At 45.2% G+C, this 25,093-nt stretch overlaps 2 gene segments (V, D, J or C); both read left to right on the forward strand.

Annotated features, from left to right (window-relative positions):
* The first annotated feature begins 1,588 nt into the window (after positions 1-1,588).
* Positions 1,589-2,551, forward strand: LOC121819448 (T cell receptor beta variable 12-4-like). The segment is given in 2 exon segments: positions 1,589-1,687; positions 1,784-2,551. Coding segments are annotated over 2 exon segments (636 nt in total).
* Positions 2,552-3,969: 1,418 nt separating this feature from the next.
* LOC114114559 (T cell receptor beta variable 3-1-like) lies at positions 3,970-10,301 on the forward strand. The segment is given in 3 exon segments: positions 3,970-4,189; positions 6,399-6,493; positions 6,615-10,301. Coding segments are annotated over 3 exon segments (648 nt in total).
* The last annotated feature ends 14,792 nt before the right edge of the window (positions 10,302-25,093 follow it).

Consider the following 25,093-nt stretch of genomic DNA (forward strand, 5'->3'; position numbering starts at 1 on the left):
GCTGCCAGACCTCCATATTTTTTATCTTTTAGGCACCTGGGAGGATGTTAATCAATGTAAACAGGATATGGAAAAAGATATATAATAGTTTTGATGTTAGCAAAACTAGACTTTTGAGTTAATTACTTTTCTCTTTGTTATATATCACTGCACTCCTCTTGTGTCCTTGCTATATAAGAATGTAAGTTTATTTAGTGCTTTCTAAATAAAGCACCGGACTTTGAGAAGATCAATGCAAATAAGTCTTCTGGTTGACAAACCCTTATCAGAAAAAAGGCTGTAAAATGTTAATTGGTCCTTTTGGGCCAGAAAATGATGTAAATCACCTAAGACTTGTGTATACAATTAGGTATGCAGAGAGAAAAGCCTGGTTTTGATAAGAGTCTGGACTGCCAATGCTGCATAACTTTGTGTTACCTATTGATCTCCATGTTTTATCAAAAGTATTTAAGGCCTTCTCAACAATAGAGGCCAGAGCCAGTCGCTGGACTGGTTTCCCCCGTGTCTCTCTCTTTTTCCTCTTTACTTTAACTTCAGGCTGAATTCCCATCTGGGGCGTGGAGGCTTGCCAAGTCTACTTACTTGCCCTGGCTGTTAAGACCCACGTGAAAGGGAGCCTAAGGCGAGGCACCCTTAGATATTCAAGCGAGCACTGGTGGCCCAACGTAGATGGTGCAAATTCCTTGTCTGGGATTTTATTGGCCTTCCACGTAATCCAAGTTATTCAGCCCTCTTTCTCCACTTAATTTTCCTACTACACTATTTCTTCCTAATCTAATCTTATATTTCTTATATTAATAAATAAATAAGTCTCTCCTCGCCAACGCCGTCCACGCTTTGAATTCCCTGGATCCATCGGGGCTGGACCCCGGCAATAGTCCATGGGGTCACAAAGAGTCAGACACGACTGAGTGACTAACATTTCCTCTTTCTCTTTATGAGGTAAGATGGAGCCCCTTCATGGAAAAGGTGCAGACATATAGAGGCCCTGTGCTGCGGGCTGGGGATTATGCAGCATAGGGGCATTGGTCTCTAGTTTTGCTGGGAATAAAATCTTCCCAAGCCAGTCTCTTTCCAAGGCTTCCATTTATGCCCCTTAGAGATGAGCATGGTGGCCAAGTACAAAGGCTTTGGGAGGAATCTGTGGCAAAGCTCTAACCTAGCAAGGATTTATTTTGATTTTCTATATCCAAGTGATAGGGAATGCCAGTAAGAGGCATGTTGAAGGTCTTAATGTGTAAAGAGTAATTTACTGATGTCTGGAATTTGTGGTGCGGGTACCACAAATTCAAGCAGAAACGTTCAATGGACCATTGACATATGACACACCAGAGGAGACCAGAGGGGTGGGAACACCAGGGCTGGGAGAGGCGACAGCTGGGGAAGGTGCTGGGGGGCGGGGGGGGGAGGGCAGGGTCTGTGAATGAGCCAGTACACCCTGGAAGAGTTGGGAACTGTTCAGTCCGTCTTTTGCAGAGAATGAACATTCCCCTTTGGAGGGAGGTCCCCTGAGCAGGGTCAGAGTGTAGTGACCCTGCCAGGTCCCTCTCCGCTTTGCAGAGGACTCAGAAGCCCCACCCTTCTGCTCACACTCACAAGAGCCCCATCTGGGGGAAGCCTCCTCCTGCGGGCATTGCCATGGCCACCAAGCTCCTCTTCTGTGTGGCCCTGTGTCTCCTGGGAGTAGGTAAGTCCCCAGAAATAATCTGCATTCTTGGATATTTCCCGTTATGATTCCAATCATGCTTCTTATTCTGTCCCCAAACTCTGTCCTTCTCCACAGGGCCCACGGATGCTGGAGTCACCCAGACCCCTAGGCATGAGGTGACAGAAAAGGGACAGGCAGTCACTCTGAGTTGTGAGCCGATTAAAAGCCACGCTGCTCTTTTTTGGTACAGACAGACCTCGGTGCGGGGACTGGAACTGCTGATATATTTCAACAACCAATCTCCTGTCGACGAGTCAGGGATGCCAAAGGACCGATTCTCAGCTAAGATGCCTAACGCATCGTTCTCCACTCTGAAAATCCAGCCCACAGATCCTGGGGACTCGGCCACGTACCTCTGTGCCAGCAGCAAAGACACAGTGCTGCAGAGTCGCCCCGTCCCGAGCAGAAAACCTCTGCTTCCCCTTCCGGCTCAGCCCCCAGCATCATCAGCTGTCTTCCTAGGCTCCTCCCCTAGCAGCCCAGCGGTTCAGCCTTCTAGGGACCCTAGGGAAGGCAAGAATAGAATGAAACAACCCATCACATTAGGAGACATTTGGGGGAAGGCAGTAGAGGGCTTGGTTTCTGGCATTTCTCACAACTTTTCCACAGAGGCTGACAGTTCACTTGTTGCTGTCATTGTTCAGGCACTCAGTCCTGTCTGACTCTTTGCGACCCCATGGATTGTAGCATGCCAGGCTTCCCTGTCCCTCACCATCTCCCAGAGCCTGCTTAAACTCATGTCCATTGAGTTGGTGATGCCATCCAACCATCTCGTCCTCTGTCATCCCCTTCTCCTCCTCCTGACAGTCCATGGCTAAGGGTAAATGTCACCCACTGGGCCTTCAAGTGATAATATAACCAGCAGATAAACTCAGTTTGAAAGGGCTTCTACAGAATGCTTGACTGGTGATCCTCAAAAGGGCTTCCCAGGTGGTTCTGGTGGTAAGGAACCTGCTTGCCAATGCAGAAGACGTAAGAGTCATGGGTTCGATCCCTACGCTGGGAAGATCCCCTGGAGAAGGGCATGGCAATCCACTCTGGTATTCTTGCTTGGAGAATCCCATGGACAGAGGAGCCTGATGGGCTACAGTCCATAGAGCTGCACAGAGCTGGACACGACTGAAGGGACTGAACATGCACGCATGATTCTCAAAAGTGTCAAAATCATTCAAAACAAGAAAAGACTGAGAAACCCTCATGGCTTGAAGAAATCTAAGGAGACAGGTCATCTAAATGTTCTCCAGTGTCCTGGATTAGATCCTGGAACAGAACAGTAGAAAAAAGAAGGAAATCAGAGTTTAGCCTGTAGCCGACTTGTGCATATGTTAAATCCTTGGTTCTGAGCAAAGAATCATGCTTATGCATGACGTTTACAACAGGGGCAGTTGGATGAAAGGTAGAGAGGAACCATAGTATCTTTACAACTCATAGGGAATAAGTTCTCCAGTGTTGGGTCTCCAGAGTCCCTGCTAAACCAACAAGGGATGTTGCTGTTAATTGTCCTTGTTCCCCAGGCTCAGAGCACTCAGACAGATCCAGGCTCAGCTGCTGCTTCTTGGTCTCCGTTCCAGTGCTTCCTGAACATCAGGCAGCGCAGTGTAGGCTGAGCAGAAGCCTGCAACGCAGAAGTCCACCACAAGGGCTGGCCCACCACTTCTTTGAGGCTCCCCTTCTGTCTCCTCTGCACACCACCGCCACGCACACTGGGGTCACTGATTCCGCCATCGCTAGCTGCTGCAAGCTGACAAACACTGAAGCTTAACAGTGAAGAGAATGTGTTGCAGATTTATATACAAAGGGCTCAAGTTGATTCATTTAGTATTATGGGGAAATGACACCCGTAAAACTTCCCAAATCATCAGCAGAACATTTTGTATAGTGTGACAGGCTGAATAATGACCTCTAGCCCACTCCACCGTCCCAAAGATGCCCATATATTCATTCCTGAAACTTGTGGATATTGCCTTAGACGGCAAAAATGGACTTTATAGATGTGATTCAGCTAAGACTTTGAGAAGGGGCATTTATCTGGGATCATCCAGCTGGGCCTTAATGAGACCATGTGTATCTTTATCAGAGGGACTCAGAGGAGATTTGATACAAATAGAAGAGGAAGAAGCCAGGTAACCACAGAGGCAAAGGCCGAACCCATACGAGGTCAACACCTAGTTAAATGCATGAACAGGCCGATTTTTTTGGTGTCAGATCACCTCTCAGAGGCAGCCTTCTTTGGGGAAAAATAAGCGTGCTCTTTCTTCTGTGCTTCGTTTCCCTAGAGGGAGCCACTGAGACTATGGACGTCTGCTCACAGGGTGATGTCAGTGCCAGCCCACCCCATACAGGGCCCCCGGCACATGGATCTGCTTTCATTTCTGCTCCTACACGCAAGTCCCCTCATCTGGGAAAGCTCTCATTTTCATCTGGATCCTGCCATGTTCTCCAGGCTTCTCCACTTAGCGTCGCTGTGTCTCCTGGGAGCAAGTGAGTCCTTAGAAACGCAAACATCCCCCTGGGCACTTTTCCTGCCTATCCCTGTCACGTATGTTCTTGTCTTCTCCCACAGGGTACATATCAGCTGAAGTCGCCCAGTCCCCCAGCCACAGGGTCATAGAGAAGAAACAGGCTGTGAATCTGAGCTGTGACCCTATTTCTGGACATAATTCTCTTTTTTGGTACTACCATGCTGTGGGGACAGAAATGAAGCTTCTGGTTTACTTCCTAAGAGAGTCTGTGCAGGACAACTCAGGGATGCCCAAAGGCCGATTCACAGCAGAAAGGACAGAAGGGACGTCTTCTATCCTGAGGGTCCACTCTGCAGAGCTGGGTGACTCGGGGGTTTATTTCTGTGCCAGCAGCCGAGACACAGTGCTTCAGAGTTCTGTCCTTGCTGTGCAAAACCACATTCTATCCGCTCCTCTCAAGTCAGGCAGCCCTGAACAGAAGTCTTTCCCTGTGCCGCCTCCCCAAGGAAGAGAGGAGGGGAAGAACTGGAATTAGCTGTTGAAACTCAAGAGTAATTTTTTAAAATTTAACTGGGGATGTCTGTGACTTGGGAGACTCCTGGGTCTCCTCACACAGAACTCAGTCTATGCAAATCTATTTGTTTTAATTTAGCTTATTGGAGTATAGATGGTGTGCAATATTGTGTTAATTTCTACTGTACAGCAGCGACTCAGTTACACACACACACACACACACACACATCCATTCTTTTTCATATTCTTTCCATTATGCTTCATCACAGGGTATTTAATAAAGTTCCCTGTGCTGTACAGCAGGGACTTTTTGTCTATCCATTCTATACATACTAGTTTGCATCTGCTAGTCCCAAACTCCCAGTTCATATGCAAATCTCTGTGTGTGTGTGTGTGTGTGTGTGTGTGTGTGTGTGTGTGTGTGTGTGTGTCTTATCCTGACGTAAAGCACAGTGGGTTTCTTGCCTACCTTGGTGCTCTGATCTAAAAGGAATTGTGATGCTGATTGTAGCCACATGTTTATATTCCTTATTACATCTCAAACAAGTGTCCCTGATAGAAATAAAAATCGTGACTCAAGATGCATTAACTCTTCTAGTTTGCTCCCTGATACTGGAGATGATAAGTTTAAGTTACATTTGTCTAGCACACATCCATTATCCAATACTTAAGAAAACCTCATTTTTGAGTGGAATAACCAGGTCAGTTATCATCAAGATAATTTTCCTTTATCTATAGGGTCTGATTTTTCTAACGTAAAAAGCACGGGTTAGTGCTAAGCGCTAACGTGTGTCACCCATCCCGACCATTTGTGAGGTCGGGTCCAGTGGCTGCACTGGGGCTCCGCATCTTGGTGAGGCTGAGTCACTGGCATGGCAGCCTGACGCTTCCAGATGCAGTCAGAGCGGAGTGAGGGACTGGATACATCTCTAAGCCCTGATGTGTCTCACCCTCACCCTTCGCCCAGGTTTGCTCGGACCAGTGTAGGAAGGCTGCTTCTAGGCACATTTCTACTGGCCATAAGGAGGCACTCTGTTGTCACTGACAGCTAAAAGGTGTAGACAATTTCTCTGATGCTCTCTGAAAAGTGGTCACAAATAGAGGGATTCCAGGACCTGATTTCTGCATCATGAGGAGAGGATAGTTTGCAAACATCAGACACCCATCTGTGATGCGGAGGGCAAAACACAAAGATGTTATCTCAACACGACTTTAGCAAAAGCTATTCACGTGTTGAGGGCTTCCCAGTTTGCTGGTGGTAAAGAACCTACCTGCCAGTGCAGGAGATGCAAGAGGTGCGGCATCGATCCCTGGGTTGGGAAGATCCCCTGGAGAAGGAAGTGGCTACCTACTCCAGTACTCTTGCCTGGAGAATCCCATGGACAGAAGAGCCTGGTGAGCTAGAGTCCATGAGGTCACAAGGACTCCGACATGACTGAGCGACTTAGCACAGCACACACATTCACGTGCTGAGGAACCTCTGAAATATCTTACAGGAAAAAAGAAATGAGGAGGGAGAGGGAGAGGCCAGGATGAAATGGGGCAGACGCAGGAACAGGGGCAGATAAGGGAACATCATCTCTACTTTATACCGGATCCAGCCAAGCTCAGATGCCCCTGTCAAGCAGGAAGCTGTGTCCATTATTAGTGAGGGCGTCCTTGTGCTGGTGACATTGACGTCACAGGCAGACCTGCCTGTCTGTCTCTCAACCCAGAGACCAGAGTCTGGAACAGAGGTCTCCTTCCTGTCCCAGCCCTGCCATGGAGCCCAGCCTTCTCCTCTGTGTGGCCCTGTGTCTCCTGGGAGCAGGTAAGTCCTGGTCAGGAAGGACATCTCTAACTAAAGCTTGTCCCCAGTTCTGTGCCTTTCGTCTACGGCAACAGCATGACTCTCCTGCACTCTGCCTCTAAATCTTCCTCCTCCTCCACAGGTCACGTGGGAGCCATGGTCATTCAGAACCCAAGATACCTGGTTACCGGGCTGGGAAAACCAGTGACCCTGAGCTGTTCTCAGAATATGAAGCATGATGCCATGTACTGGTACCAACAGAAGCCAAGCCAAGCACCAAAACTGCTGTTGTACTACTATGACAAAGAAATCACCAGGGAAAAAAACACCTCTGAAAACTTCCAGTCCAGCCGGCCTAACACCTCTCTCTGTTCTCTTGATATCCGCTCGGCGGGCCTGGGGGACTCAGCCGTGTATCTCTGTGCCAGCAGCAGAGACACAGAGCTGAAGCCTTCCCTGCCCTCTGTTCATAAACCTCTGTTTCCCAGAGCCAAGAGTCCCCTCTAGACCTGCCTGCCCTCTGGCAACCACGAGAGGAAGTGGTTTAAGGCTGTCATTATCTCCTCCGTAGATAGAAGTTGGATCTAAACCTACAAAAACCATTAACAGTTATGCCAGGAGTGGAAAAGCGGTTACTCTTACCCGACATTCAGTTGGTGGTAATTTCCCTGCATCATCCCTTCTGTTCTCTTCAGTAGAGTATTAGAATCTTTTTTTTTTTTTTTTAGTTGTTTCTTTTAAAGTCTGAGTGGTTGACTCAGAAACATGTTTAAGGACAGACCCAGGCAAAAGGTAGCACCGCTTCCCTGAATTCTGGCCATTAGAGGAAACTGCCCTCATAAGCGTGTGAATGCAGTCTCACTGGTTTCTTATCAAGGAGGGAAAATTGATGGTGATGGTCTAGTTGCTAAGGCATGTCTGACTCTTGTGACCCCATGGACTGTAGGCCATCAGGCTCCTCTGTCCATGGGATTTCCCTGGCAAGAATACTGGAGTGCGTTGCCATTTCCTTCTCCCCTTCCCAACCTAGGGATTGAACCCAGGTCTCCAGCACTAAGGTGGGTCTCCTGCACTAAGCTGGATCTCCTGCACTAAGCTGGATCTCCTCCATTGCAGGCAGATTCTTTACCAACTGACCCACCAGGGAAGCCCAGGGAAAATTGGAACTGCTAAAATTTTGTGCCAGATTTGAAGGCAGGTGAATTGCCTGGGACATGCATTATGCACAGTGCCTGTGTCTATTTTTCCTGATATAAATCCGTCTATGAACCATTTAAGTGGCACAAATAGGTCTCGTGTCAAAATTGAGAAGCAGCACTGTGGAAGATGTATTAAAATTACTGGAGTTTGCCCTATCTTTTTAATATTAATAAAAATGCCAAATACCACAGCTTGTTTGAAAGAAAAGGGATTTCTGCACTCTACTATGAACAGCTTTCTGAAAGCCAGTATGTGTCCTACGTCCTTTACTAGGTTGAAATATTTATGGAGACTGATTGAATAAGTGGTGCATTAATGAATAAAGCTCATCAGTGCAGAAGGGAACTGGCATCTGCTAGCTCTGAGATGCCTGATTTAGAAGATGAGAGCGTTTTAATGCTGTGTCCCTGTTTTAATGCTGAAGGACACAGATATTCTTACTATGCAATAATGTGTTACATCACTGCAGATAGTCATCAGTATCACAGGTGTCCAAGTCTTTAATCAAGAGACCAAGAAGTACTGCCCTAGATCCAATTCTGGTGATGTTAGGTAAAAATCAGAGAAGCTGAAAACTAGCATCTGAGCCACCCGCCATCTAACTTCCATGTTTTACTCTTCTCTTTCTTAACCCACCATACATTTGCACTGCTTTTCTTGTGAGTGATTAAACCCTTTGGCTCTTTATTCATCTACCCAGATGTCAAATTTTTCTTCTATAAAACGAGATGTTGGGCCTAGATTAATCTAGGGCCGCTCACATTTTATGGCTCCATGGTACAGTCTAGAAAACTGGCCCATGTTGGGTGTAATGGCCAAAGCATTCCACCAGGGGGCAGCAGTTGAGCTGCCAACTGTTTGCTACTTTGCTTCCGCAAACATTCCACTTCCTTTTGAATAAAAAGAGGGGAGAAATGAAGACCACCGGCTCATCTCATTTCAGGCCCAGGTGGAAGGTGATATGAGCCAACAAAAGAAAATAAAGGAACGAAAGATAAAAAGTGGAGAGGGGAGCGGCACGAACTGTTTCGGAAGCTAAGGGCCCGCAAGGAAGGTTCAGTTCAGTTCAGTTCAGTCGCTCAGTCGTGTCCAACTCTGCGACCCCACGAATCGCAGCACGCCGGGCCTCCTGTCCATCACCAACGAAAGTTATTAATGTCTCAACACTGTCCCCCATATGGACACATTCTAAACTAGGTTGTGTGTATAGTTAAGAAAAGATGCTCCACTCAACTGATGTACAAGATTAGTTCTAGAAATAATATTATTTTAGAGAAAATGCCTGTTGAGGGGAAATGGGAAGGAAGCCAAGGAGGCTGGGGAGGCCATCTGGCTGGGATGCAGATCCCACCTTGTTAGGAGAGAGGGAGGGAAGGAAGGAGGAAGGGGAGGAAAAGAGGACGGAAGAAACGCAGGGCTTTGGCTGCCCTTCCTTAAGTCGCAGTAGAGCTCTGAAGCTCTGTGTCATCGTGGCCTGCCGCTCACCATGGGGGCAGGGACAGTGGCTTGCTTCTCTTGGAACGACACCTGCTCTCTGAGTGGGTCCCTGGGTGGGGTCTTCTCGACCTGGCCCCCCTCCCAGAATGGAACCTCCACCCTATGGGCAAGTCAGAAAGAGGAAGACTGGGGCCTTGTGTTCTTGGCCTGTTATTTCTGGAAGAGTCTGCCCTTTGAATAGGTGCTGGTGGAAGGAGGGAACACAGACCTCTGGGCTGGACTGGCCAGGAACAGAGTTTCTACACCTCAGATCTGGAGGGGAGGAGCATTGCTGGCAGCTGGCCCCTCCCCAGGAGAAACTCGGGGATCCTGGTGTTCTGGACCACATCCCCACGGGCTAGAGCTTCTGTCACAGAGCGACGGCCAGAGTCATGGCTCAGTGACACAGACTCACAAGCTTCTCCCAAGATTTAGAAGGTTTCCTTGAGTAACTGTTTCTCCATTTGCTGTATGCTCTTGGGACAATTTTCAGAGGCTACAAATGCTTGTTTCTAAATGTTCAGCCATCATGCCATGTTCTTTGGAAATGAGGTATTCAGAGTTCCTCAAGCTGTCATCCTGGAGGTGCTTTTCGCCAGGACAAGTGTTCACATAAACAGGTGGCCAGGCCCTGGGTTATAATTTGCCAACCCCTGCTTGAGCCTCATTTTGTCCCAGGACAAAAGCATGGCCGTTCTGGGAGTACTGGTGAATCTTTTCTGTGCTTTCTCTCTAATGTTTGCTAGTTCCGTTCTACCGAGACACAGGCTACTCCTGAGTCAAAGTGTATTACGATCCCTACAAAGGCTTCTGGAGCTTTTCGTGCAGCTTCTTCCTCTCTGGTAGTCTTCCTCCCAAACTGTAGGCGCTTTGGTTGCCTCTGTCTTCTAACCTCTGTCTCATGCCAACACTTACCTTCTCTGTTTTTCCTCCACACTTGTTACGTGTCCGATTCTGTGTGACCCCATGGACTGCAGCACGCCAGGCTTCCCTGTCCATTCCCAATTCCCGGAGTCTACTCAAACTCATGTCCATCAGGTCGGTGATGCCATCCAACCGTCTCATCCTCTGTCGTCCCCTTCTCCTCCCACCTTCCATCTTTCCCAGCGTCAGGGTTGGCTCTTCGCATCATCCCTCCTCACTGTGTACAGGTTTCCCCCCATTCTTTTCTCATCTTGGAAGAATCAGTCTTGTGCTGGCTGTTTTCCAAAGACTGAGTACGGTTATTTCCTATATTCTATTTTTTCACTGGCACAGAGTAGGATTCTAAATTTAACAGATAGATTTAGGTTCTGGTGACTGCATTTAATAACACAATACATAGGAAATGGTAAATCTGATGGGAGATGATGTGAATGAAACTGAGAGAAGAGAAATTTCCAGGACCTAATGGATAGTCTATAGTCAATGCTGTCAAATGCTTCAACGAGATCAAGCAGGCAGAGAAAAAAATTAAGTTTGGGAGCTTCCCTGGTGGCTCAGTGGTAAACAATCCACCTGCCAATACAGGAGACATGGGTTCGATCCCTGATGTGGGAAAACCCCACATGCTGTGAAGCAGCGATGCCCATACACCACAACTATTGAGTCTGTGCTCTAGAGTCCAGGAAATGCAGCTACTGAGTACATGTGCCGCAATTGCTGAAGCCTGGAGAAGGTGATGGTACCCCACTCGAGTACTCTTGCCTGGAAAATCCCATGGATGGAGGAGCCTGGAAGGCTGTGGTCCATGGGGTCGCTAAAAGTCGGACACGACTGAGTGACTTCACTTTCACGCATTGGAGAAGGAAATGGCAAGCCACTCCAGTGTTCTTGCCTGGAGAATCCCAGAGACAGGGGAGCCTGGTGGGCTGCTGTCTATGGAGTCACAGAGTCAGACACGACTGAAGCAACTTAGCAGCAGCAGCAGCACACACACTCTTGAGCCCCTGCTCTGTAGCAAGAGATGCCACCGCAATGAGAAACCCACGCACTGCAGCTCAAGAGTAGCCCCCATTCTCTGCAACTAGAGCAAAGCCCGCCCAGCAATGAAGACCCAGCACAGCCAAAAATAAATAAAATAGAATAATTTGAAAACAGAAGTTTTTGTCCTAGTAAATATACCACACTAATCTGTAGAGGAATCATTTTATAAGCATAGATAGAGTGGAAATACACCATAAGAAAGCTGAAGATGGCATCTAAAGGATGTGCCATCTTTGTGCCAAAAGCAAACGTCTTTATATAAATTTCACTGGGTTCCAGGAAGTGATCACATCACAGAGGAGCCGCTCACAGGGGATGAAAGAGCCTCAGAGAAACCCGCTTGCCTCTGCCCTTTTCCTGATGCTGCCATGAGCCCCACACTCACCTGCTTCACAGTCCTTTGTCTCCTGGGTGCAGGTGAGTCCCTGTTTTGATCTGGCCAGTGCCCTGCTCTCAGCCTTTCATCCAGGTCATCAGACGCCCGCCAGGGCTAAGTCTCCAACTTCTGTGTGCTTTCTTCACAGGTTTCCTTGAGGCAGAAGTCACCCAGACTCCAGGGCACCTGGTTCAAGGGAAAGGACTGGAAGTGGAAATGTATTGTGTTCCCAAAAAAGGACATATTTATGTTTTCTGGTATCAGCAGATCCTGGCAAAAGAGTTCAAGTTCTTGATTTCCTTCCAAAATGATAAAGTCTTGGATGATAAAGAGATGCCCAAGAAGAGGTTTTCAGCTGAGTGCCCCTCAAACTCACCTTGTAGTCTGAAGATCCAGCCTGCAGAGCCGCAGGACTCAGCTATGTATTTCTGTGCCAGCAGTGATTGCACAGTGAGAAATATTGGCCAAGCTTAATGCACAAACTCAACCCAGGCTCAGCTCAGGAAGCAGGTGGTACAATAGGCTGAAAGGAAATAACAGACAAGAACTAGAGCAATCTTAAGCCATATGGACATTTCTTGCAAGGCTGAATGTATTATTGTACATCTTATAAAGTCTTAAAAGAAGACACAGTCATTCTTTTGGAATGAAGTCCTGAAACTGTGACATGGTAGATTTGATGACTCCTTTCTTTTTCCAACTTGTTGGCTCCATTTATTCTCCCTTATTATACACTGTCTCCTCTATTGCTTAGATTTCATAGTAAGCTGTTGCTCAGTCACTCAGTCATGTCTGACTCTTTGTGGAGTGGACTACACTCCATGGACGGCAGCACGCCAGGCTTCCGTGTCCTTCACCATCTCCCGGAGCCCGCTCAAACTCATGTCCATTGAGTCAGTGATGCCATCCAACCATCTCGTCCTCTGTCACCCCCATTTCCTCTTGCCTTTAGTCTTTCCCACATCAGGGTCTTTTCATAGTATGTAGAAGATTATAGATTCAGATGTCAGCCCTCCAGCCACATTAAGGACCAACTTTTTCTCATGTTAGATTCCAAATCTAGAAAAGTGGGGAAAAGATGATCCTGTTTTACTTGAAAACACGCTTTTGGAAAATACATTAGCCAAAGGGGTTGGGCTATTTTGAACAACATGGCAGCTGAGGCTTTGTCACTTTGACTTTATAGATCAAAAATTGCAAAGAGAGGAATTCTTTAATTAGGAGACAGGACACCCAAGAGATGGTCATCACACATGAAGTATGAAGGATAATTAATGCGTTTGCTGGACATAGAAAACCTAGGAAAACAGAAAGAACTAGAGAAGGGAGCAGATCCTTAGTTTCTAAAATAATGTCAGCCCAAGTGAAGATTCTGGTTAATATCATTTTTAAGGCATTAAATCCAGGTAACACAAAAAAAAATGTTAGTTTTAAGTGTGACCATATCAGACCCCATAGTCACCAATTATATTCTATGGAGTTGATGGAGGAGACAGATTAATATGTTCTCAGCAAAAATATACCTGATGTGCAGACAACTGAAATACAGATAATTAAAAAACCCTCAGGTATCTGACCCAAGTTGTAATGAGGGACAATACAATCCACATCAGTGTAAGTGAAGGGAGCTGGGGAGGTCATTGCCATGACAAGGAACAGTTAGAGAATTCAAAATTCCTCTGTTAAAATCTAATGATCCATTCTTTTTACAAATCTGATCATTTAGCACCACATAACAGAAGTTTATTTCCTCTTTCTAGTCATATCTGTTCTTATTTCAGTATAAGCTGAACCAAATGTGTTATTCCCAGAAGTCCAAATATAATTCTTTTTTTCTCAGGCAAAATTTCATTCTGACCCTCTGAAACAGAAACTCAGAGAAATGTTCCTTAGTGTCCCTTTTTGTTCCTCTCCAAATCCAGTCTTTCTCTTGATCACCAGCACTTTTGTTTTGTCACAGAAGAGTCACTCCTTTGAATGCTATCTTTGGCTTTTTACGGGGGTATTCCCATTCTTATGAAACTATTAAATATTCAGTTCAGTTCAGTTCAGTCGCTCAGTCGTGTCTGACTCTTTGTGACCCCATGAATCACAGCACTCCAGGCCTCCTTGTCTATCACCAACTCCCGGAGTTCACTCAAACTCACGTCCATCGAGTCCGTGATGCCATCCAGCTATCTCACCCTCTGTTGTCCCCTTCTCCTCCTGCCCCCAATCCCTCCCAGCATCAGAGTCTTTCCAATGAGTCAACTCTTTACATGAGGTGGGCAAAGTACTGGAGTTTCAGCTTCAGCATCATTCCTTCCAAAGAAATCCCAGGGCTGATCTCCTTCAGAATGGACTGGTTGGATCTCCTTTCAGTCCAAGGGACTCTCAAGAGTCTCCTCCAACACCACAGTTCAAAAGCATCAATTCTTCAGTGCTCAGCTTTCTTCACAGTCCAACTCTCACATCCATATATGACCACTGGAAAAACCATAGCCTTGACTAGATGGACCTTAGTCGGCAAAGTAATGTCTCTGCTTTTCAATATGCTATCTAGGTTGGCCATAACTTTTCTTCCAAGGAGTAAGCGTCTTTTAATTTCATGGCTGCAGTCACCATCTGCAGTGATTTTGGAACCCAAAAAGTTAAAGTCTGACACTGTTTCCACTGTTTCCCCATCTATTTCCCATGAAGTGATGGGACCAGATGCCATGATCTTCGTTTTCTGAATGTTGAGCTTTAAGCCAACTTTTTCACTCTCCACTTTCACTTTCATCAAGAGGCTTTTTAGTTCCTCTTCACTTTCTGCCATAAGAGTGGTGTCATCTGCGTATCTGAGGTTATTGATATTTCTCCAAGCAATCTTGATTTCAGCTTCTGCTTCTTCCAGCCCAGCGTTTCTCATGATGTACTCTGCATAGAAGTTAAATAAGCAGGGTGACATTAAATATTAGAAACTCCTAAATATTAGAAGCATATATTTTGCTGGAATAAAGACTTATTTTTGTTTCTCTGCTGCCTAATCTACTTGAAGGATTTGACAATACTGACTATACCCTAGGCCCTGGAAATTTCTCTTCCTTCACCTTCATTCACTCAATTAGGTTTCTTGTTTCCTATCTATTTTTTAACTCAATTTTCAGAACATGAATCTGTCCATTAAATATTCCCTTTCCCAGGCTTCCCTGTAGCTCAGACAGTAAAGAATATGCCTGTAAGGCAGGAGACCCAGGTTTGGTTCTCAGATCAGGAAGATCCCCTGGAGAAGAGAATGGCAACCCACTCCAGTATTCTTGCCTGGAGAATTCCATGGACAGAGGAACCTGGTGGACTACAGTCCATGGGGTCACAAAGAGTCGGACATGACCTAGTGACTAACACTACTATACTACTTTCCAGGAAATTCTTGTTCTACTTCAATTTTGACATGTAATTTAATGCCTTGGGTGTCTTTTTTAGTCAGTTTAGCCTATTGAGAATCTCTACTTGAAAAAAATGTAGTGTGATCTGAGACAACTTGCCTCACCTGAGGGACAGAATAAACAGGTAAGTTCTAGGACAGCATCAGGATTTCAGAGGCAAAATTTCTAGGGTGGGTTATAGGAATGCATATAATTTTGCCAAGACCCTGGTGATTTTTTGTTCATATTAAAATTTGAGAATATATGTCGAGAGAACTCTATATGATAGAATTGCAACCCTTGTGTAGAGCTCTGCCATTCTCTTCTTGATCTTTTTTTTTTTTAAATTTTCACTCTCTTCTTTTCCCTTTTCTATTTCTTCTTGCTTCTTTTTGTTGTTGTTTTGTTGTTGTTAGAATGATTTCTATATTTGGTACATAACAGGATGCTGGTAAGATAGTTCCCCATGAAAGGAGAGACATAATTACAGCTAAATAATTTAAAATTCTAGATTAGTATTAAAGACACCCACTCATTTCTGATGAAAATTTTGCAGCACGTGCTTCAGTGTCAAATGAAAAAACATATCCCAGAATTGCTGGCAGAATCACTTTCTGATTCTCCTCCAGGTCTTCAGGGGTCCTGCCTGCCGGTCTTGTTCCAGGTTGATGTCAGAGGACTCGGTTGGCAAGTACTGTGATTCCACAACCCAGCTTCTCTGGAGTAATGGGGCCAGGGTTTGGCAGCAGTCTCTGGACTCAGAGATTGAATTAAATCCAACAGAGATGTCTCATACCTGCTAGTGCTGGAGGGTCTCCTGTGGAGGAGTGGGTTGGCAGGGGCTCATCACAGGGATGGGGTACTGCCAGCAGCAGTCCTGGAAGGTCCCCCTTGGCATAAGCCCTCCTGAAGGTCGCCATCAACCCTACCACAGAGTGTGCAGACCCTAGGGCTGGGTCACCGCAGGTCAGCCAACCAACAGGGAGAGAGTGCAAACTTCTTATGGTTTTCTTAAACTTCCACTTTCCTAAGAGCCCTCAAGTGGGTTTGGAGCCTGTTCACATCGTCCAGGTAACAAAATCAACAAGAGGTCAAATATTTGGCCTGAGGGGTCCCTGTCTCCTGCAGAAGGTGCCCCTCAGGCTGTGGGGGTTGTCAATGGGGCCCACGGTCTGCAATTCTCTTTGCTGCTGTGCGTCAGAAACCAGTGCTGGGAGAGCTCTTCCTACTCTGACCCTGCCATGGACATGAGGCTCCTCTACTGGGAGACCTGCCTCCTGTGGGAGGGGATTTCGAGGGTGCAGGAGGACCTGTGTAGAAAATGTCTCCTAGAGCTACAACAGAAGCACTCTCTGTGCTTCTCTCTCTTCCCACAGGACACGCAGACCCTGGGGTCAGCCCAATACCACCTACTGGATCACAGAGATGGGACGGGGTGGGTCTTAGATAGGATCCAATTTCTGGTTACATCAGTTCAGTTCCGTTCCGTTCATTTGCTCAGTTGTGTGAGACTCTTTGCAACCCCATGGACTGCAGCATGCCAGGCTTCCCTGTCCATCACCAACTCTCAGAGCTTGCTCAAACTCATGTCCTTTGAGTCAGTGATGCCATCCAACCATTTCATCCTCTGTCGTCCCCTTCTCCTCCTGCCTTCCATCTTTCCCTGCATCAGGTCTTTTCCAATGAGTCAGTTCTTCTCATCAGGTGGCCAAAGTTTTGGAGCTTTAGCATCAGTCCTTCCAGTGAATAGTCAGGACTGATTTCCTTTAGGACGGACTGGTTGGATCTTGCCATCCAAGGAACTTTCAAGAGTCTTCTCCAACACCACAGTTCAAAAGCATCAATTCTTTGGTAATCAGCTTCCTTTATGGTCCAGCTCTCACATCCATACATAACTAGTGGAAAAACCATAGCTTTGACTAGGTGGACCTTTGTTGGCAAAGTAATGTCTCTGCTTTTTAACATGCTGTCTAGGTTGGTCATAGCTTTTCTTCCAGGGAGCAAGCATCTTTTCATTTCATGGATGCAGTCACCATCTGCAGTGATTTTGGAACCCAAGAAAATAAAGTCTGTCACAGTTTCCATTGTTTCCCCATCTATTTGCCAGGAAGTGATGGGACGGGATGCCATGATCTTCATTTTTTGAATGTTGAGTTGTCTGGTCATGTATTTGTTGAGAATGTCTGGTCACATATTTCTTTACAAAATGTGAGGCTGGAGATGGAGTTTCTGTTTCCTTCCATATTCTCGAAGCACCGCAGCTGAGTCAGGATGCCCACGGATGGATTCTCAGCCGGAAGACCTAAGGGCTCCCATTCTCTCCTGAAGCTCCGGCTTGTGGATCCAAGGACTCAGCTGCGCATCTCTGAGCCAGGCGGCCCTGGTGCAGTGTGGCTGAGTCAGTTTCCTCTGGTGCAGGCTCCCTGGCCTCTCTTCTCCTCCTGGGCTCTAGGATGATATTTGAAAAGGCCCTTCCTCATCTTTCTGCCTCAGAGGAAAGCAGCAGCTTGATGGCTGTGACTCTAGCTGCTACCAGCAGGGAGCCAGACTGTAAATTCTGTCTTGAATTATCCTGGTGGATGTGCTTTGGGACTTGGGCTTCTGAAATTCCTAAAAATAATGCAGAATTAGGCAGTCTGTGGTTAGGCCTGTGATTAAAATTGGGTTTAGTAGTAAAGACCCCCATCTCAACAATTTCAAGTACAGAAGCCAGATAGCTGAAGTCAGTATCTCAGAAATGCTAAGAAACTCCTTCTGAGCTTACCTCAAACACAACTCCCCTGCAAACTCTTTCTCCATCAACATACCTTCCCAAGATGACGACCTCCACGTCTGTGGGACCATGGACAGCTGACAACTAGGGGCTTATAAGAGTCCTTTATCACAAGTCTGTCTTCTCCGCAGACTGGCAGACCCTTAAAGGCGGTGATTATATGGGAGCAGCTGTGAAGGAACAGCAAATACAGTCTTCTTGAGAGGAAGGAAGTTAGATAAACGCTAACTAGTGATCCCCACTCAGAGACACTTTCAGGAAACTCAAATCTCAGTCCTTGCACAGCTGCCCAGGAAAGCATGAAATGATACTCCATGCTATCAAACCCTCAACTCCTCCATTCTCTCTCTGATAGGCTCCAGGTCCACAGGCACTGAAACTGGAGTTTTAGGAAACCTGCCTCCTAATTCTAATTCTGGGACTTGCCTGGTGGCTCAGTGGTAAAGAGTCCATCTGCCAGTTCAGGAGCCGCAGGAAACGCGGGTTCGATCCCTGGATCGCGAAGATCCCCTGGAGGAGGAAATGGCAACCTACTCCACTATTCTTGGAGAATAGTGGAAAATCCCTGGAAAATCCCATGGACAGAGGAGCCTGGTGGGCCACAGTCCATGGGGTTGCAAAAGAGTTGGACACAGCTTAGCAACTAAAACAACAACAACAATCCCAGTTCTGGCTTTTATTTTAAAAAGCTGTAGGATGCTGGCAGACGCCCTCGACTTTCTCAGACTCAGTGTCCTCTTCAAAATTAGAGACTTGCATCATTTACTTGTTCTCCAAGATCTGACATGACTATTATTTTTTGACTCAGGATGTATCTCCATTTTCTCCCCCCACACCTGTGACCACCGGGATTGCTGGGGAAGACATGTCACAGCCATCTGGAAGTAACCGTGCATAATTGTGCTTGTGGATATGACTGATCCAAGAACACCTGCTGGGAAGGGGCCCCGTGGAACACCCCTGCAAGCCTCAACGTGGATTCTGACTTGAAATGTGTCCCTATCATAGAAAACAGTGTATATTTTCTGCAATCTCCCCTGCTGGTAATAAAGGAGTGTGTCAGAAGGTCCACCACCACAGAAAGTGGTCAGACCTTCTGGTGTACACGGCAGCCCTGATTCAGACCCATCATCCTGGCCTCATTATAAAGAGCATCTTTTTCACATACTAAAGGGTTCTGTTTGGGACCACAAATACATGGCCATTGTATACCAGAATACAACTTGCAGCTTCCTGCTGTGAAGAGCAGACCATTTATTATCGTGGTGAACTGTGTCAAAGATAATTTTACTTAGGCACTTATTACAATGAAAAGGCAGGCTTTATTCAGTGAAACCACAGCAATGGGGTTTTGTGGTAGGGGAGACAGAGTGGGCACAACTCAAACAAAAGTTTACTTTATAGTCAAGGAGTAGGGAGGCAGAGGGGTTCAGTAGACAGAATTACTAAGAGGAAACTTCAGGAATAAGGGGAGATACTGGCTAAACTGAGCCACCTGGGTTGTTGCTGAAGGCTGGTCAGGCTGATCAGACATCACCTTGAGGGGTTGGGGGGTGAAGGAATTAGGTTAGATAACAAGGGTATCAGTTACTGAGGGTGGGTATTCTGGCTAACCGACTTATGAGGGTTTTTGCTAAAATTGGGCTCTTGAGGACTGCCCAAGAACAGAGCCTAGTTCAAGAAGAGAAGGGATTCTTAATGTAGAGAATGGTCAGAGTTTTAACACATTTGTTGTAAGAAATGAAGGAGAATGATGAGGTGAAGAGACAAAGATGACTCTCAGATTTGAATAGTTACAGGATGTTCAACAAATCCAGGAATCAGATAAAAGAGAACACTGAGTGAACTAATTCAGTTTGGATCAGTTTTGAAACTCTGGTATGTTTGAGGTGTCCACATGGGTATCCTTACAACCTTCCCCTGCAAGAACCCCTCTCTCTTTCCTTTTTCCATGGCCAGTGACCGCACCCACTGCTGCCCCACATTTCAAGGCTAACACACCCGTGCACACACACGTGCATACGTACACATCTGTAAGACATCCATTTAAGGCACACATCAGCTCTTTCTCTCCCCACCTTCCCCAGCAGAGGGCAGTATCAGATTTAAAAACCAGTCCTCTCTTAATTTTATTACTATCCTCTCTTATCTAAATCTTGTGCATAACAGGAATACTATTCCAGTGAAGTAAAAGAAAATCCGTATTTCTGGTTTTACTATAAAGAGGTATAGAGTAACAAACTAGAGTTTTTCTGAGGCCTTATGCATCAAAATAATAAAACATCTAGGGAAAAATTAATAAGATGAAAGCTATTGATCGAAAAGGACAGAATATCGCTTGAAAGAAATTAAGGAAGGTCTCAATAAATGGAAACCTATCCCATGATCATGTATTGGAAGAGTTAATATTGAGAAGGAAAAACTGAATTCCAAAATTCCAGCTACCTTTCTTGGCCTGGAAATTGACAGTTCAGTTCAATCAGTTGCTCAGTCTTGTCCGACTCTTTGCAACCCCATGGACTGCAGCACATCAGGGCTCCCTGTCCATCACCAACTCCCAGAGTTTACTCAAACTCATGCCCATTGAGTCGGTGATGCCATCCAACCATCTCATCCTCTGTTGTCCCCTTCTCCTCCTGCCTTCAATCTTTCTCAGCATCAGGGTCTTTTCAAATGAGTCAGTTCTTCACACCATGTGGCCCAAGTAGTGGAGCTACAGCTTCAGCTTCAGCTTCAGCATCAGTCCTTCCAATGAATATTCAGGACTGGTTTCCTTTAGGATGGACTGGTTGGATCTCCTTGCAGTCCAAGGAACTCTCCGGAGTCTTCTCCAACACCACAGTTCAAAAGCATCAATTTTTCAGCACTCGACTTTCTTTATAGATCAACTCTCACATCCATACATGACTACTGGAAAAACCAAAGCTTGGACTAGATGGACCTTTGTTGGCAAAGTAATATCTTGGCTTTTTAATAGGCTGTCTAGAAATTGACAGGCTGATGCTAAAATTTATATGGAAATTTAAGGTACTAAAATTAGTCAAAACAGTTTGAGAGAAGAAAACTTTCAGATGACTCACATGTCCCCATTTCAAAACTTGCTGCACAACTACAGAAATCAAGACAGTATTGTTGAGGAAACAGGATAACCACATAAATCAATATAATTTTTATTAATAATAAAATTACTAAAGTCAACATATTAATAAAATTAATGGCATTAATATAATTATATTAATATAATTGAGAGTCATCCCAAATAAATCAATATATTTCTTTGGAATTGACTTTAGATAAGAGTGCTGCTGCTGCTAAGTCGTGTCAGTCGTCTCCGACTCTGTGCGACCCCAGAGACGGCAGCCCACCAGGCTCCCCCATCCCTGGGATTCTCCAGGCAAGAACACTGGAGTGGGTTGCCATTTCCTTCTCCACTTCATGAAAGTGAAAAGTGAAAGTAAAGTTGCTCAGTCACGTCTGACTCTTTGCAACCCCAGAGACTGTAGCCTACCAGGCACCTCCGTCCATGGCATATTCCAGGCAAGAGTACTGGAGTGGGTTGCCATTGCCTTCTCCAGATAAGAGTGCAAAGGTCATTAAACTAGGAAACAATATTCTTTCTAATTAACGGTGCTAGGAAAACTGGATATCCACGTACAAAAGAATACAGTTTTATCCCTTCCTCATACCATATACAAAAATTCACTCAAATGTATCAGAGAGCTAAGTATAAGATCTGAGATTATGCTTAGAAGAAAACAAAGGTGTAAATCTTCATGATGATGGAATAGGCAATGATTTAACTATCACACCAAAAGCACAGGCAGCTAAGAAAATCTAGGTAGGCTGGAATTCTTTGAATGGAAAAAAAAAGTTTGTGCTTCAAAAAGCGCTCTCAAGAAAGGTAAAGATAACCTCCAAAATGAGAAAATATTTATTAATCATATATCTATGATATATATATATTTTAAAAGCTTATATATGTATATTTTTAAAAGCTTACAATTCAACAATAAAAAAGACAAATAATCCAACTTTAAAGTGAGCAAAAGATCTAAATACAAATCTCCAAAGAAGATATGTAAGTGGCCAATAAATGTAGCAGATAGTCAGCATCATTAATCATTAAAGAAATGAAATTAAAATCCCAGTAAGATGCCATCTCACATCCACTTGGCTCTAACGAAAATGACAGAGAACAAAAATTTGGGGGCAGCTGGGGAGGAATTGGAGCCTCGTGCATTGCTGGGGGGAATGGAAAATGGTACAGCCACTGTGTAAAATGTATGGGCAGTTCTTTGAAAGTTAAAGTGGAATTACCATATAACCTAGCAATTTCGATTGAAAGCATGTGTCCGCACAAAAACCTTCACGTGTGTGTTCAGGCAGCATTGTCTGTAATAGCCAAAAAAGTGAAGAGATAACTCTTTCCCTGCTGCCCTAGCAGCCTGAGGATTCCTGGATCTGACAGTATCCTGAAAGAGTCCCTTCAGGCTAGACGTGTGTGTTCAGTGATGGACGTTTTTGTCAATAGCATTAGTGAACAATTTGGAGTGTTTTCAGGAGAAATGACTGAGCGGATTCTAAGTGGTGATGGCAGCTAAGTTCCGATTGAAGCATATAATTGGGTAAGCCTATGAATACCTCCCACAATAAGAGAGACCCTTTGAAGAAGGCCTTAGGATCCTGCTATTATAAAAAAGTCTTGAGCCACGGTTATTTGGACACTGAAAGTTACTATGATCTTATTTATTATTCGAGGCCTGAAGCATCCTAGATGTACAGATTACATCTCCAGGGAGCCCGTACATTCTAAAAGGGAGGGATGGTGTCTAATTCCTTCTTTGCATCTTCTTTCATATAATTAGCTACTGTCACAGGGTAGGAAAGAAGGACAAAAGAATGGAAGGAAGGAAGATCCCTCACACACTGGTATTCCATTCATGATTAAAAAGAATAATACACATAAACAGAAATGAGACAAAAGGTTTGAGAGGGAGAGTTTCTGGTTTTTCTAGTGACTATTCTTTGTATTACTTACAGCAAAAAAATCAAGTAGGATAATAACAGAGAAGAAAATGGATTATGAGCCATTAACTAAGGTTCCCTCAAGATGCTTGAAGCCTTGCTCAGCTGAGGTGGAGGAAAGAAACTGAATCAAATCATTCTCTGTCTCTATTGATTTTGGCAGAAATTCTGGTCTCCACCTCCCTGCCTCTCAACAAATGTACCTAAATATCACATGTGGTCACTACCTGTACTCCGTAATGGAAAATGGAAAGATGATACAAGCCAATGAAAGAAAATAAAGGAATTAAAAATAAAAAGGGTGCCGAAGTGGCACTAACTGTTTCAGAAGCTTAGGACTGATAATGAAGCTACTCATCTCTCAGCACTATGTCCATACTGAAATATTCTAAACCAGATTGTGTACATAATTCAGGGGGGAAAAAAGACTAATCTTGTACCCCAGTTCCATTTAACTGAGGTAAAAGAATAATTTTGGAGACAATAGGATGCACTGGAAATGATGATCTCACAGGAAGACCGCCTCATAGAAGCCAGCTTTGAGCTCTAGCTCCCCGAGCAGATGCAGTAAACATGCTTCCTGGTCCTGCCTGCAGGCTCCCCTTCATGCCCAACCCTGCCGTGGGCACCAGCCTGCTCAGCTGAGGGGTCATCTGGCTCCTGGCGGCAGTGAGTTTTGAGCTAATGGGTCAGCATCACTGGACTTTATCTGTGGGTCAATAGCTGTGTCTCGAACATGCCCTGGATCTCCATGTTGCCCAGAGATGTTCTAAAAGGTATTGACATTCATGCCAATGCAAATAATTGCATTTTGGAGTCAAAAGCAAAATTCCTGTGAACTTTTAAATGAATGCAGGAGACTTCAAACATTTCTGAGCTCCCTTGCCTTGCTTCATGGGAAGGCACTCATGTCCCCTTCTATTAAATCTCTGTCTCATGCAGTCCCTTCTGCTCTGAGGTCTCATGAATGTTGGCATCTCCAGGAACACAAGACACCTTGTCAGGGGCGAAGAACAGGAGGTAACACTGAGATGCAGCCCAGTGAAAGGACACAGTTAAGTTTACTATCAGCAGCTCCTGGAGGAAGATCTGAAATTCATGATTTACCTTGAGGAAGCAAAAAATCATAGATGAGTCAGGAATGCCAATGGAGTGCTTTCCTGCTGAATTACCCAAAGAGGGACCCGGTGTCTTGAAGATACAGTTGGTGGAGCTGGAAGACTCTCTAGTGTGTTTCTGTGCCAGTTCCTAATCCATATCAACGCAGTCATGTCCTTTCACCGCACAAACATTCTCCAGGCCCATCCCAAAAACAGCCGTGGGCTGGGGAAGCCAGCATGTCTGATAATTGAAATTGGCTACAAAGCCTTCCAAGGGATGAAGATGGAGACAGGAGAGGGCCGGAACATGCCAACTGAGGCTCAGGGACAAAGACTCTGTTACCCCAAAATAGGAACATAATTTAGAACAACATCATTTGTCATGGTAAATATGCATTGCCTGATGCTTCTCTTTACTTCATACTCTATTTCCAGTTCTCTACCGCATGCTTTAAATATAGGATTTTATTTAATCACCAAGACAAGCAAAGGCACTATTTTCTTCATTTTCAAAATAGGAAAATACAGTTTCAGGAGTTCATTTTTTCTTCCTCGAGCTCAAAAAAAAAAGGGGGAGGTGGGCTGTGGAGAAACAGGGAGAGAAAACACAGGTTTGTTTGGCCAAAGGGTTGTGGTCTTTATACCAACCTATGCTGCCTCTTATTCTTTCTGGAACGTTCCCTGCCTAGGGCTTGAGCAGGTAGGTATGGATGCCAGGATTAGAAATTCTTCAAATGTCTATGGCACATCCCAGAGATGGTGGGAATAGAGTTGGATAAATTGGTCTGGAATTTAAGAGATGGGTCTGATCCTGAAATATTATTCATTAGAAACACATCACCTCAGATTTTCATCTCAGTGAACCTTATTTTTTTTTTATTCTCATCACACAAAAAATGCTGGACACTTACAGAACACCATTTTGTTATCATTTTCTTTGATGAAACAATTGCAGAAAATCAAAAAGCAGATGAACCAACAAGGACCTGCTATACAACACAGGCAACTCTGCTCAGGGCTATGTGGCAGCCTGGATGGGAGGGGAGTTTGGGGGAGAATGGATACAAGTGTATGTATGGCTGAGTACCTTTGAAAACATCAAAACATGGTTAATCAGCTATGCTCTATTGCAAAATAAAAAGTTAAAAAAAATAAACTCTGCATTCTTGTATGATCAGAGCATCTACTGTGCTCCCATTGTGATCAAACCTTCATTACTGCAGGGAGAAAGGTGGGCCAATCACAGTGAGGCTCTGGCCTGGAAATGTGGGGTGCCGCCCACTAGGGCCAGACAAAATGCAGAGTTTGGGGGAGGGAGGC

The sequence above is a fragment of the Ovis aries genome, chromosome 4, assembly GCF_016772045.2.
Source record: "Ovis aries strain OAR_USU_Benz2616 breed Rambouillet chromosome 4, ARS-UI_Ramb_v3.0, whole genome shotgun sequence".
Lineage (NCBI taxonomy): Eukaryota > Metazoa > Chordata > Mammalia > Artiodactyla > Bovidae > Ovis > Ovis aries.